Raw genomic sequence first — 14,981 nt, 5'->3', positions numbered from 1 at the left:
GCCAATATCACTCCCCAACACTTCACCTCACTCCTCCCACCCTACATCCCATTCCACTATTGATTTTTATTTTTATGAGATCTCTGCTCCCCAACTTCTGTTTTTTTCCTCCTAGCTTCCACATGAGAGAAAACATATGACCTTTTCAGTTTGGCTTATTTCACTTAATATAATGATCTCAAGTTTCATTTATTTTTCTTTATGGCTGAATAAAATTCCATTGTGCATACATACCACATTTTCTTTATCCATTTATCTCTTGATGGATACCTAGGCTGGTTCCATAGTTTGGCTACTGTGAATTAATTATGCTGCTATAAATATATGAAACTATGGTAATGATGACTTTAATTCTTTAGGATAAATACCAAGTGGTATACCTAGGTCATATGGTAGTTTCATGCCTAGTCTTTTGAGGAACACCCATCCTGATTTCCATAATGATTATAGTAATTGACAATATCTAATGGGGAATTTTTAGTGTTCCTTTTTCTCTACATCCTCTCCAGCATTTATTATTGCTTGTATTCTTGCTGACTACCGTTCTGATTCAAGTGAGATGAAATCTCTCATAGCAGTTTTTTTATTTGCATTTCCTTATTTGTGAATGATATTGAACATTTTTTCATATATTTGTTGGCCATTTGTGTTTCTTCTTTTGAGAAGAATCTGCTTAATTCATTTGCCCCATTTATTAATTGATTTTTTGGTGTTAAGTTTTTTGAATTCTTTACATATTCTAGATATTAATCCTCTTTCAGAAGTTACTGAGTTTTATGGGTCCTATTGAGAAAGTCACTGTTTATGCCTGTATGTTGGAATGTTGACCCACATTTTCTTCTAGGAGTTGCATAGTTTGTGGTCTAAATTAATTTTTAATGTGATGAAACTTTTTTTTTTCTTTCTTCCAAGTAAAAACCATTTCAAAAGATTAAAAGAAGCTATAGACGGTACATACCTAGAAAGTTGTGGGCGGTTGGTACCAGCATTGAAGAGAGTGGGAGAAGCATGTGTAAACCACCTCTCAGAAAGAAGGTTATACGTTTCAATTGCAGCATCAATGTCTTCTTTATGAATCCCCACAGATACCCTCATCAACATATGTTGTGGTCTTTCAGCCACTATAACAAAATAGGAGTTTTCATGTGATGGGATATACCAGAAAAACTAGGCTGAAATGTATTTTAATCAAAAAACAGAACATTTATAGAAACTTGGGAACACTTTGTACAAATACACAGAATAAATATCCATAAAATAAACCTAAGATTCTAATTGTTATTTAAAGTCTAAATGAAAGTTAAGGCTAACAGTGCAAAGCGCTATATTCAATATAATGAACAGAAAATGTAAAACAAAAATTTTAATTTCTCACCTTTTCCATTGATCTTCAACAAATAGGACCGCTCCAGCGTCTTAAAAAAAAAAAAAGCAAAGTGACCAAAAAATTTTCAGAGAACATATTTTAAAGACTCAATGGATACAACACTCACAATAAGGTAATATGTTTAAGTATTCTCAATTTTTATAACTTTAACTAAAAAGAGTAGCACATTTACTCTTCTTAGTTTCAATCTAGAACACTGTCAATTGGCTCTTTTTTGTTTTGGCAAAGCGTGCATGAAAATTTCTGGAAAAAGCCAGCTTTGTATGTAATAGCATAAATTTTGATATTCATCATTAACATTCTGTCATCATCACACTGCTAACATCTATAAAATGCTTTTAACAGGCTAGGGACTAATCTAAGCAGCACATATTTAATCCTCAACAGAATTTGTTGAAATTTTTTATTATCCTCATTCTAAAGATGAGAAAATCAAAACAAAGAGGGATTAACTTGCTAATGAGAAATAGATTTGAATTCAGCTGTTTGACATCAACAATCAAGTTCTCAGTCACAACACTGTCAACACAAAAATACTTAGAAAAGCACTTTGCACATAGAAGAGATTCAATAAATAGTTATTGCAAAAACAGTGGTACAACATGATATAATTCTGACAAAATATCTGCATAATTCCTTGGATAATCCAGAATATTTGGAAAATTCAAAAACTGTAAATGGATAAGCTATATTTGCCTTAATCAAACTACCACTATTACCTTTACCCCATTAATTCCCCAGGTTCATCTAAACAACTAAATGCCATTATAATGTTATATCAAAACATAAACAAAATCTGTATTTCTTAATGTTAGGGAAGAACTCCCACTTATTTGAAACACATTATTTATTTACCTTAAAGCCAAAGTAATTGTAAGAGAAATCTCGGTCATAGATAATGGCAGAATTCAGGCGCTGATGGGGGTGAAAAAGAACCCATAATTAATTAGACTTATTTTCATAAAATCTTTCAGTCATGTCTCCAGAACTAAAATTGACATAGGATACAAAAGAGGTAATACAAAGTCTCACTGCTATAGAACAGAAATCCATCCAACATTTAAAAAACAAATTTTGGCATATAAATTGAGCATCCTAATTAGGTTGTAAAAGATGCATATTAAAAGATTATCTATGGGGCTGGGGATGTGGCTCAAGCGGTAGCGAGCTCGCCTGGCATGCGTGTGGCCCGGGGTTCGATCCTCAGCACCACATACAAACAAAGATGTTGTGTCCGCTGAGAACTAAAAAAAAAATAAAAATATTAAAATTCTAAAAAAAAAAAGATTATCTATGGACTGGGAGTATAAATAGTTAGTAGAACGCTTGCCTAGGATGCACAGGCAATGGGTTCCATCCCCAGCACTACAAAAAATTAACAAATAACAACCCCAAAAAAAGACTAGAAGAGAACTCATACTGTATGATTAAAGATGATTCTCCAAATTTTCCCTATTATGTTTTCATCAAAGAGGAAAAGTACATGAGCATAAAAAGCAACTATACTATCAAGGTTAAACACATTTTTCGATAAGTTGTTAATCCAAAAGTACTGGCCCTACATATTTGTTAACTCATATTTTTGTTATAAAAATGAATCCACTTTAAATTGCACATGTTTACAATAAGCAATAACAGAAAAGATTACAGGCTTTCAAAATTCATGACTTTTAACAGGTTTTCATTTGACAGATTTCAGAATTGACATTTTTAAGTGTTTCTGTAGACTACAAATCCATACCGAGAAAAACAAAAGCAATTAAGTACAAATAGTCACTCTGAATGAAAAAAAGGGCACCAGTCTTTCAAAATACTGTGTTTCTGCATAATGATTCATGTCAAAGCCTAAAAATAAAAAAATCTGTATAATACTCTCCTTACTCTTTCTCTTAAATTTTTAAGGGTATCTTTGTTACCAAAGCTAAGAAGGCCCTAGCAAGAAAAATGGATAATTGTTTCACTATCAATACTTTTTTTCAATATTTATTTTTTTAAAGACATAGGTTTTGATGCTGTTGTTTTATTTCTGCTTTTAACCTGTCTTCAAGATTATACATACAAACAACATACAAATAAATCAGTTTTCTCTTCAATACCAGATGCATGTTTAGAAAGAGCTAAAACTGGTTTTTAATCTGTACAGATGTTGACGGCAATTGTGTGAGAAAAAGTTCTGGCTGAACCTATACATCTTTTTCCTTCTGTCCTCCGAGATCAAGTTAAGAAAGGGATTCAAAAAAGTGGCTGAGAAAGATCTTTCAAAATTTTACCTGAGCAAACTTTTTGGGAGTCAGTTTGGCAATATCTATCAAAAATTTGACTGCATATACTCTAGCTCAGCAATTCCACATAAGGGATTTTTTTTCTTTCAATATATTCACCTAACACATCTACTATACAAGGATATTCACTGCAATAAAAATGAAAAAACAAATATTCATCACTGAAGGACTTTTACTTATGCATAAAATGACCATATATCTATTAAAATGAAATATTATTCCAGTGTTAGAAAGAATAGGGTAGCTAGGGGCTGGGATTGTGGCTCAGTGCTAGAGTGCTTGCCTAGCATGTGTGAGGCAGTGGGTTTGATCCTCAGCACCACATAAAAAAATAAAGTTTAAAAAAATTAAAAGAAAGAAAGAAAGAATAGGGTAGCTACTAGGCACAGTATGGCAACTCTGGAAGCTAAGGCAGGAGGATCAAAAGTGTGAGGTCAGCCAGCCTCTGCAAGTTAGCAAGACTATATAAAGGGCTGAGGATGTAGCTCAATAACAGGTATGGTACTAAATTCAATCCTCAGTATCATACCACCAAAAAAAGAAAAGAAAACAAACAAACCCTAAGAGAAATTCATACAGACCAACCTCTAAGGTATCCTTATAAGTAAAAAAAAAAAAAAAAAAAAGCATCAGTAAGAATAGTGTGCACAGTATACTGAACACACATGCATGAGTGTGTGTGTGTGTATGTGTGTGTGTGTGTGTGTGTGTGTGTATATATATATATATATATATATATATATATATATATATAAAATGACTCTGAAGCAATATTTTTAAAATGATAAAATGAAGTTGTTTATGGAGAGAAAAAGCAGAATTCTGAGCAAGAGAATGTATTTTAACCTATACCTTCTGTGGTGTTTAAATTTTCTCAGCTGTGTGTTGTTTAAAAAAAATAATAATAATAACCCCCAAAATATTTCTAATAGAAATGATATACATACATCTTTATTAGCCAAAACAATATCCAGTGTTGACTTCGCCACCATAGGAGAATGTTTGCCATTATGTGGATTGATGTAGTTATAGAGGTCCTCCATCACATCTAAATAAAAATAAAATTAAAAATATAAATGTCAAAACCACTTAATATCTAATTATCTAAAACAGTGATTCTCATTTTTTATCTTAATCCATTTCAGTGCCTAGCATAAAATGTGCTCAATAAACATATCCATGTTGAATAAATAATACTGATAATATCTCATTTAAGAAAACAATCTTCAAGAGTTATAGTGAATATTAGCTCTTGCAACTTCAAAAAGGTTCTCAGATGATTCTGATACATATCCCAGTTGAGATTATTGGTTGTAAATAAGGAAATGCAGAAATCACAATCTCTTCCCACCATTTTTTTTAATTCTAACAGAACAGAAACCCAATTTAAAACTCAGACTCTATCATCATCTTAAGCAGTTTGATTCTATGTACACATTTAGTAAAGTCTCTTACTCTGTTCTTTAAGATGTCACAGCAGTATTTGGCCTTTTGCCATTTATATATGAAATAAACATATGGGTATGGAATGTTGGTATTTTGATGGGTAATAAACTGAACCCACAGATGAATTTCAGTAGAACTGAAATCTTAATAAATCCACTCAAAAGGGATATAATGTTTGAGGCCCAACAGAACATATCTGGAATTAAAAGACAAAAGATTTCTTATCTTAGTCTACCAGCTGGTATTCTACATACTATTTAAATTCCTTTGCCCTCATTCCCTGAGCTGTGAAACAGGAATGATGAAAAGATGGCTGTGACACTTTATTTAACCCAGAACTTGTCAATATACATTGCTCATTTTTCCAATCACATCACCGGATGGGCTTTATAAAAAGAGAACCAAAGTGTAAAGAATAGGATCCATTACCCCTTTCGTGCAGCAGGTCAGAGGCATGGAGAAAAAGAAAATTCTTGTCACTAATTTGTATGCTTTGCTTTATAAAATAAGATGCAATTTTTGAAATTCATGCAATTATTACCCTTATTAATTTTCTGGGAATATTAAATTCTTTCTTTTTCACCAGTACTCACCACTGAACACTTTCTTTGTTTCTTTGTGCAAGTTAGAGACAGCAATTCTTGCTGCCAAGATGGCATAGTCAGGGTGCTTAGTAGTCAAGGTTGCAGCTGTTTCAGCAGCCAGAGTATCTAGTTCCACTGTGGTAACTCCACTGTATAAGCCTTGGATTACTTTCATGGTAATCTGAGCCTACAAAACCAAAAGTTACTTGAGTTTTCCTCAAAAACAAGAGCTTTCTTAAAAGAGCAATTAAGAAAATAATCAAATATATATCATAATAATAATATAGACAACTTCCTTTTCTGAAAAGCTATCTTTCATAATATGAGAAGCTTAGTAATAAGAATTTATAAGCTAACAGAGCTGCCAGAAAACACATACTACAGTTACAAGAAAGAAGCCTGATTTGAAAAAAAAAGAAATCTAGCCTGGGGCAGTAGCACATGCCTATAATCCCAGTAACCCAGGAAGCTGAGGCAGGAGGATCCCAAGTTCCAGGACAGCTTCAGTAATTTAACAAGACCCTCAACAATTTAGTAAGACCTTGTCTCGAAATAAAAAATAGAAAGGGCTGGGGATATAGCTCAGAGATAAAACATCCCTGAACTAGTACCAAAACAAACAAACAAACAAAAAACACAAAAAAAACCCACAAACAAACAAACAAACAAACAAACGTGTAGCCTTTAAAAAGATTAAGTTTCACAGGGAAATAGCTAAAACAGATCTATGGTTCTATAAGTAAAGTATTTCCTCATCCTTCATTCTAATTCTCCCTATGATTAGTACTTCAGCTCTTAATATTTAACCCAGTCTTCCCAATTCCGTCTAAGACCAAGTATGGGAAAGCAAGTGAATCAAGCTATAATCATTCCAATTAAAGGAGATAAAGGTATGAATTAGGCTTGGAGCTAAGTCATCTAATAATAATAACTACTATTGGTCTGGGAGTGTACTTCAGGGGTAAAGCTGCCTAGCATGCCCAAGGCCCTGGATGCAATCCCCAGCACCACAGAAAAATAAAACATAATAAAATAAAATGACTACTCTTTCTTTAGCACTTCGCAAATTACAAAAACATTTCAACTTTAATCTCTGACAAAGTTTGTTCTCCTTAATTTAAATAGTGGCCATGAAGTCTTCCTTCCTTCCTCCTTTCTTTTTTTCCTTTCTTCCTAGTACTGGGGATTGAACCACCAGTGCTTAACCATTGAACCACATCCCAGGCCTTTCTCTTTTTTCTTTTTTATTTTGAGACAGGGCTTCACTAAGTTACTGAGGCTGGCAATCCTGATTTAGCCCTGCTGAGTTGCTGGAATTACAGGCATGCACCATCATTACCAGCTCCATAAGGATTTAAAAAAGAAATTTTAAACCAGTTTCTATCCAAATGACCACAATTAAAAAAAAAACTTTTATGCCAGGTGCAGTGTTGCATGTCTGTAATCCTAGTTGCTCGGGAGATTTGAGGCAGGAGGACTGCAAGTTCAAAGCCAGCCTCAACACCTTAGTGAGGCCCTCAACAATTTATCAAGACTCTGTATCAAAGTAAATAAATGAATGAATACATAAATAAATAAAAACAAGCTTTACCACAGATTTTGCCACTCTAAAAAAAGTAATGTACTCAAGAAAATCCATGATCATAAATGCTAACAACAAGTTTTCCCCTTTATTCATTCACACTCATAGTTCTCTGAAAACTTAAGAACTCACAGGACAGGACCAAAATTAAGGGGAAAAAAAGCTTTAAGCAATAAATTCACATTTTATATCCAAAGGAATAGCCAGAATAGCCAGAGTATATCAGGTAATTGAAGGGCCAGAGATAAAAGACAAGTAGAAAGAATTACATGAATCAAGGATCCCAAGATATAAACTTTATATACTTACAGGATCAACAAAGTCCATATTGAGTCCATAACAAAGCTTCTGGATTCGAGACGTAATTTTGTCGAACATGACTCGCTCTTGGCGGCCATCTGAAGAACCAAACCATAAGTCATGTTAGAACTTATTACAATGGCAATGTCAAAGAATCAAATGTAATTAATATGTGAACTTCAAAAATTAGCCAACATGAAATGCTATTTCACAAATGAAAGGATTCAAACCACTCAGACGTTCATTGAGATTGCCTTTGCTTTTTTGGGGATCATCTTCAAAAAGCAAATATTCTATTCGGAAAGTCTTTCCTTTCCTTACATTATGCTGATGGATTCTTGCATTAACTTTCCAAATGACGTTCCCCTTTTATCCTATATAGTAGCCAGAATTATCTCCGCCCCCAACCCATACTGGGGATTGAACTCAGGGGTGTTTTACTACTGAGCCACATCCCCAGCTCTTTTTATTTTATTAGTTTATCAACTTGTTTCAGTTTTATATACATATAAAAACACTGTACATATTCATTTATGGGAAACGTATTTTTTATACTAGGGATTTAGTTTTACCACTGAGCCACATCCTCAGCCCTTTTTATTTTGACTCACTAAATTGTTTAGGTCCTCAATAAGTTGCTGAGGCTTGCTTTGAACTTGTGATCTTCCTGCCTCTGCCTCTTGAGTCACTGGGTTTAAAGGCATGTGCCAGCATGCCCAGCTGTAAAATGAATTTTTTACTGTGGGTTACAATCCAAAGTTTTGAAAACACTACATTAAATTTCAAAGCACAGTTTATAACTCAATTAGCTACTCTGTCATTTATTGCAATGGCTCTCAACTTTTATTTTTTAATCTTAATTTCTCATTAGGGAAAAAAAGCTCCAGATAACATGAGAAAAACTCAACTAATATTCCTTCTGTTATCTAACAATTTTCCTATGGATTATTCCTAAATCTCTTATAACTTCAAGTTTTTGAAGATAAAGCTGTTTCTTCCCTTTATCATTTCCCTCATAGTGTCTGGGCAGACAACAACTGCTAGCTGTCCTCTGAATAATTACATTAAAATTAACAAAAACTATAAGAGTTAGTCTGTGACTTCACTGGCATGCCAAAAATAAGAGAGGTGAAAAAACAAACTGACAAAACCTATGCATACTAAAAAATAGAAAATAGGGCTGAGGGTGTACCTCAGTGGCAGACCACTGGTATTCCCTGCCCAAAGCCTTGAGTTCAATCCACAGGACCACAATAAATAAGTAAATAAATAAATAAATAATAAAACAATCAAATCTAAGTACATTTCAAATATTAAAAACTTTTACTCAGTGGCAGACCGCCTGCCTAGCACAAGTGAGGCACTGGGTTTGATCCCTGGCACCGCATAAAAATAAACAAATAAATAAAGGTATTGTGTCCATCTACAGCTACAAAAAATTTTTTTAAAAAAGGCTTACTGAATTTTAAAATGGCTGAGTCTAGATAGAGCATGGGTCATCCAGATTAAACTGTTCTCTAAGGGAATGAGAAACAAAATAAGTCCTGTCTTTTAAGGTGCTTACTGTAGAATCCCTTGTAAACTATAGTATTTTAAACTAGAGTTAAAAGGTTAAAAATTCAGCCTTTATTAAAGATTAAACTATTAAATCATAGTTATTACCCTACTCTGGTCATCTAAGTCCATAAATTCTCAATTTATCTTTGTTACTGACTTATCTTACGACCAAACTCAAATATTTCTTTCTAAAGGTTTAAAAACTATGTTCATCTCTCAACCGCAGGCACAGACCAAAAACAGTGCACTAATGCTGGATGCAGTGGTACACACTGGATAATCCCAGTGACTCAGGAAGCTGAGAAAGAAAGATCACAAGTTTGAGGCCAACAACTCAGTGATACCCTGTCTTAAAAATAAAAAAGGTCTGGGGTGTGTAGCTCAGAGGTACAGCATGCTTGGGTTAAATTCCCAGTACCACTAACAAATAAATAAGTAAATAAATAAAATAATAATAATTACACTATTGTATTTTGGTGCCTGGTTTCATGAGCCAAAATGGGGGCCTGAAGAAGTTCAAAAACTGATGTATCAAGATACTAAACACAGGAAGATGGGCCACCATTGTCCACCTCTCCATCTCTCGGCTGTAGTTAAAATAATCTGGACACAGGAAAATCAACTGCCTACCCACAGCAATCATTGCATCCTACATTTTTACATATCCCGTTTATTCTGTGAGCACCTATTCATGGCAGGTCCTGTGTTAAATGTGAGCAGTCCCCATCTTTGAAATGCTCACAGCCTAGAAGACAAAACAGAAACACCCAATCAACTAGTATTTAATAAATTCCTACAATTTCTAAATAACTTTGTTATTTTAAAAGGCAAGTAGACTGACCTCAAAAATCTGTTCCTACCTCTCATATGGCTCTCTGTTTTAAGTTATGTGTTGTTTTGTTTTTTCCAATCTTTCCTGAGGCAGAGATTACCTGCTTAGCAAAGAGCTGGGCACAAAGAAGGAATACAGCAAATCTAACAGGAAATAACTGTTGGAAAAGAATGCAAATCCCTCCTGGGTTCTTTCATTCTGTCAGAAGAAGCCTTGGCCCCCTTTCTTTGATCTCCTGTCTCTTCCCTTCATAGGGAAGACAGTCTCTGCCACAAACTCTCCTCTGGGACTGCTACTGGGACACAGGGCAACACAATGTCTCAAAGGACAAACTCTAGAGTGCTGCCTATGTCTGGAGTCTTTTTTTTACCCCACACGTCCACCCTCTTACCACAAAAGTGACAAGGAAAATGACAGGTGCCCGTTTAGAGGTCAAAGTCCATTCTTTCCTCGTTTTCTCCTGTGCTTAGGGCAGGTCACCAACCTCATGTTTTCATTTTCAAGTAAAACTGTGTTATCAGGTATGGGTCCGAACCCTGACTTCGCCATGAACTAACTGGGGGACACTGGGTCGGTCATCAAAACCTCTCTGAACTTGAGTTTCTTCATCTGTGTGGAGCCAATGACTGCTATCTCATACGCTATGGTAAGGAAGAACAAAATGCCTATAAAACGCTGACGCACACAGTAACCACTCGATGCCAGGAAGGAGTGATACTTTTGGAAGAAGTTAATGATGACAAAATTGAGGGAGTGCAGACCGAAGCCCAGAAGGAGGACGGAGGAGACAGACGGGAAACAGGCCGTGTTGGATGACAGGGCGGGAAGCCGCGGCGGGAAGGGCGGGAAGCGGCAGCGGCCGGCCGGGCGGCCCGCCGGCGGGAGAGGGTAAGTGCTTGGGCAGCAGCAGTCCACGTCCCCAATCTTCCTCCTCACCCACCCGCGGCCTCCCCGGACCCCTCACTCACCTCGCTTGATCACATGCATTGCAGCTAGTGGCAGGAGTGGTGAGGAATCCGAGACGGGCAGCAGTTCCAAAACGCCAGCAGGATCGAGACAGTGGCAGAGTGTGAAGGGTTGGCTCCAAGAAGCTGCTCAGGCACCGAGAGTAGAACTTGGGTGCAGACAGCACTTTCCCCACCAGTGCAGAGGCGCAAAAATCCGAACTCCTTCCCGCTCCCGCCACCAATGACGCGCAAAGCAGCGCGACGCAGCTTGTATTACGTCGTCGACATCGCCCACGCCCAGAATCGAATTGGCAGAAATTGACTCCAGGAAGTCAGTTTCGCCCTGCAGCCGCCATGTTGGTCATGGGCAACAGGAGACGTTTCCCCTCCCACGGCCTTATTAGCGGAGGGAGGCCTGGCGGGAACGCAGTTCTCCCGCCGCCATGTTGAGTGTGGGCAAAGCCGAGTCCGAGGCCCTGGGGTCTGACGTAAACGTAAAGCCCGCCAGACTCGGCCCCACTCCTCTTTCTCCTGAGCCCCGCCTAGTCACGCAGTGTAAGTATTTTTGAAATCTCAACAAAACCCCAACCATCCAGAACACTTTTTCTTATTTCGACTGTTAGGATAGTCCCCCAAACCGCCGTGGGCTGAAGCTTAGCATCCGTGGCCAGACAGCCAGGAGCGTCAAGGGTCTCAGGTCGGCGAGAAGCCGGACTCTCAAGAATTGGAGGAAAGCCATGCTAGGAATTGGGAACCCTGCGAGATTTTTAAGCAAAGCCATGACCCATTTGCTTTTTGAGGTCTCAAGTGGACAGTGGCAAAGAGAGGGCGAGCAATAAAGCAGTTGTTGCCTTGTGAACATCGGATGGCGTTGGGCCTGAACATAGATGGTAAGAAGACCTGAAAGTCTTACTATATACAAGGCTGATATAAAAGCTTCTGTTTTAGGCTACACAAACTCATCTTTATGAAATCTGTCTGTGGCATCCTTCCCCTAAAAGCTTCCACGACCTCTCATTCGTTCCTCACTGCTCTCCAGATGTTGCCCAAGCTCCCCATGAAGTACTTCCAAATCATAGGTCGTCATTGGTGAAGCTATAGGATCATGACAGCCTAGAAATAGGATTGGCAAGGTTTAAGAAATAAAACTATGCCCCAAATATTGCATAGGACATAATTGTTCCAAAAAGTTACTTTTTATCTGAAGTTAAAATTAACTATTTAGTACATAACTACCCAGATTGCTTTCAGGTATGTGCTTTTGTGTTTCATTTTCCCAGGGTAAAATAATCTCTTCATCTCTTGTCTGTTAAACCACAAAGACACAATGAGAGTCAAAACCAACAGAGGTTAAAATCTCCTACATGCTTTATTGGACTTCAAAGAGTCTTATGAAATAACACAGAAAAACCCATGTGAGGGTGTCCAGGGGATACAAGGCATTCTGGAGCCTAGCACCCTCCTAAGACCAGCCCTAGGTGCACCCACCCCAGGCCCAAAATAGGATCCCAGGATAAAGGCATGGCAGAATGGGGCATAGGGGAAAAATACTTTTACAGCCATAGCAAAAACAGGTAAAAGAGAGAGTTGTCTAGAAGATGGAAAGGTTGGGGGGAAGTGATCACACAACAGCCTTCACATATACCATCTCCCTTTGCCATCCCTTCCCCAAATTGGTTGTGTCCATTTTGGCCCAGGCTATGCAGTAATATGAAAATGGGGTCTAAGTGGGAGTATGCTGTGCAGGCACTTGGGAAATTCAGGAGATTTGTTTTAAACTGTTTTGTCTTTTTGGTTCAAATACAGCAACATCCTTGTCCAGCAGCTCCAGGGCTCCACAAGAACCCTCTGTTACAACTGTGGTTCCCATAGCCAGGGAAGCCAATTGTTTTAAGCCCAAGGAGTATACTTGGGTATGCTTTGAGGCAGCACCTCTTAGAGACGAACACTCCTACAGTATGGGGGAGCGGGGTAAAGGGAAGCAGATGTGGATGCAACGAGAGAAAAGGTGACTGCCTTATAGCTCTGGCATTCAGTCTTCCTCCAACTAAGAGAGGTCTCTCCCAGTCCATCCCTAGCCTGGCCTCTCTTCAAAACTCTGGTGACTTGTTCTCTGGGAATTGGTTCACTCCCCTATGGATCCCTAGAGACCTGAGTGAGCTCCAGCATGAGGTTCTCTTCAGCCCACCATACTCCCAAAGAACAAATGTCACATATTAGGCCCTTGGCCCCAGTCAGGGGCCAACAGAACCACTATACATGGGTAAAGAGATATGAGGCACGAGTGTCAGAAGTTATTCCTCCTGTTTTCCCCACAACTGCTAGGGGAAGTTGGGATATGGTGGGAGGGAGGAGCCTGAAAGCAGGAGACAGAGAAACAAAAAACCAAACCTCAAAAATGGGACAGCAGACAGAAGCTGGACCCCAGAGGAGCTGGGAGCTGAAGGAACAGCAACTAAGACATGCACTGAAGTGGAGAGGGAGTGACAGCAGCAGCCCACGGTTGGGAGGGAAGCAGGGCAGGCAGGCTTCGGTGGTCAGTTAATAAATAATGATGAAGGACCAAGGATGGAGGCAGCAGGTATGTACAGTACCCAGGCCCCTGGGCCAGACCTTCAATGCCCCAATCTAGGGGCCAGATATTTCGAAGGAAGGGAAGGCAGAAGACCCAGGGAAGGACAAGCTGTCTCACAACTGCCACCCCCATCCTGCCTATTTCTTAAGAGGCTTCTTAAAAATTTTTAGGGGAAACTTCTTCCTGCCTGGACTGGAATCTGTCTCCTCACCAATAGAACCATTATCCTCCTCAGCCACAGCCTTCTTGCCAGCCAAGTGGGGAATGCGTGTGTTTCGGCTGGCCTGCAGGACTCGGCTATCCCCAACTGGAGATGGTGTGTCTGGGTCTGGGGAACTCGGGCCATGAGAACTGGAAGAATCCAAAGGTGGGGAGCCACCAGATGGGGCTGAGGGGCTCAGCTCCATCAGGCTATGGGCCTTGTCCAGCCCATGGTTCAGCGCCAGTAATGCCTTCTTGGCCAGGGCAGGGCTGTCAGGCAGTTTCTCCACCAGGCATCCTGGGTGAACCCCCTCAATCAGCCGGTGGCTACCATTGGAAGTCATCACATTGACAGCCTCATCTGCAGCACGGCCCATTTGAGGAGGCTTGGGGGCCATACGCTGGCGGTCACTCGTGTGGAGGGAGGACTCCGAATCGGAATGGGTCAAATCCCTGCAAGAAATGGGACGAGAGGAAGAAAAGGACATATATAGGATAGGGAGATGGGAAAAAGTGAAGAAGAGAAAGGGACAACATGAGAAGACAAAAACAGGGTAGGAAAATGGAGGCAGGAGAGAGAAATAGGATGAATAGGCAGATGGAAGGAGAGGAATGAGTAATGGAAGTTGAATAAGCCATTAGTACAGGATACAAAGGAGGCAGAAATAGGGAATGGAGTAGATTGAAGAAGAGACAGGAAAATATGAGAATTGTAAAGGAAGAAAAGCAAAAAGAGAAGCAGGTAGAAATAAGAACCACCAGGAGGAGAAAGAAAGGAAAAAGTGATGGGAAGAGAAGAGGTGGACAAAACAAAAACAAATGTCATTATACTATCATCTGTCAGGCAAAGGGCTTTTAAATACCTGAACCCCATCCCTGCTGAATTCAAAGGTCCAAACTGTTGCACCCATAGGCTTAAACCCCACAGGTAACCTCCTCTGGATGCCATAGCTAGCTAATGTTCTTCCCTCTATCCCAAGTATTGGGGATTGAACCCAAGGGTGCTCTACCACTGAACTACATCCCCAGCTCTTTTTATTTCTTGAGATAAGGTCTCACTAAGTTACTGAAGCTGGCCTCCTGCCTCAGCCTCCTGAGTCATTGGGATTACAGGCATGTGCCACTTCACCCAGCCTTGGCTAGGTTTCTTAGGACTCAGTCCTCTACTAACATAGAACCTACATGTTGTTCTGAGTCACCACTTTTCATGCCTTCCTCCCCCACTTACTCCTGCCACGCCCTGGAATACATCCAGTTTGGGCCAGGCCCCAAGGAACACAGCACATGC

At 39.0% G+C, this 14,981-nt stretch overlaps 2 protein-coding genes across 10 annotated transcripts in view; both read right to left on the bottom strand.

Annotated features, from left to right (window-relative positions):
• The window catches only part of Rrm1 (ribonucleotide reductase catalytic subunit M1), a 33,093-nt gene extending 21,905 nt beyond the window's left edge, over positions 1 to 11,188 (bottom strand). The window contains exons 1-7 of the mRNA XM_015477529.2: positions 10,939 to 11,188; positions 7,591 to 7,679; positions 5,709 to 5,886; positions 4,617 to 4,717; positions 2,243 to 2,302; positions 1,376 to 1,415; positions 959 to 1,121 (exon numbers count right to left, since the gene is read on the bottom strand). Coding sequence (XP_015333015.1) covers positions 959 to 1,121; positions 1,376 to 1,415; positions 2,243 to 2,302; positions 4,617 to 4,717; positions 5,709 to 5,886; positions 7,591 to 7,679; positions 10,939 to 10,957 — 650 coding nt within the window. The 5' untranslated portion in view covers positions 10,958 to 11,188. The remainder of the gene's footprint in view (positions 1 to 958; positions 1,122 to 1,375; positions 1,416 to 2,242; positions 2,303 to 4,616; positions 4,718 to 5,708; positions 5,887 to 7,590; positions 7,680 to 10,938) is intronic.
• Positions 11,189 to 12,267: 1,079 nt separating this feature from the next.
• The window catches only part of Stim1 (stromal interaction molecule 1), a 250,668-nt gene continuing 247,954 nt past the window's right edge, over positions 12,268 to 14,981 (bottom strand). For 7 of the 9 annotated variants that reach the window (XM_048788166.1, XM_048788162.1, XM_048788170.1 and 4 more), the window contains one exon: positions 12,268 to 14,146. In XM_048788166.1, coding sequence (XP_048644123.1) covers positions 13,630 to 14,146 — 517 coding nt within the window. In that variant the 3' untranslated portion in view covers positions 12,268 to 13,629. The remainder of the gene's footprint in view (positions 14,147 to 14,981) is intronic. The other 2 variants (XM_048788168.1, XM_048788169.1) reach the window with 1 other exon arrangement.

The sequence above is a fragment of the Marmota marmota genome, unplaced genomic scaffold (genome assembly GCF_001458135.2).
Source record: "Marmota marmota marmota unplaced genomic scaffold, marMar, whole genome shotgun sequence".
NCBI lineage: Eukaryota > Metazoa > Chordata > Mammalia > Rodentia > Sciuridae > Marmota > Marmota marmota.
Note: the sequence above shows the minus strand (reverse complement) of the source record. Positions and strands in the feature narration are given on the sequence as shown.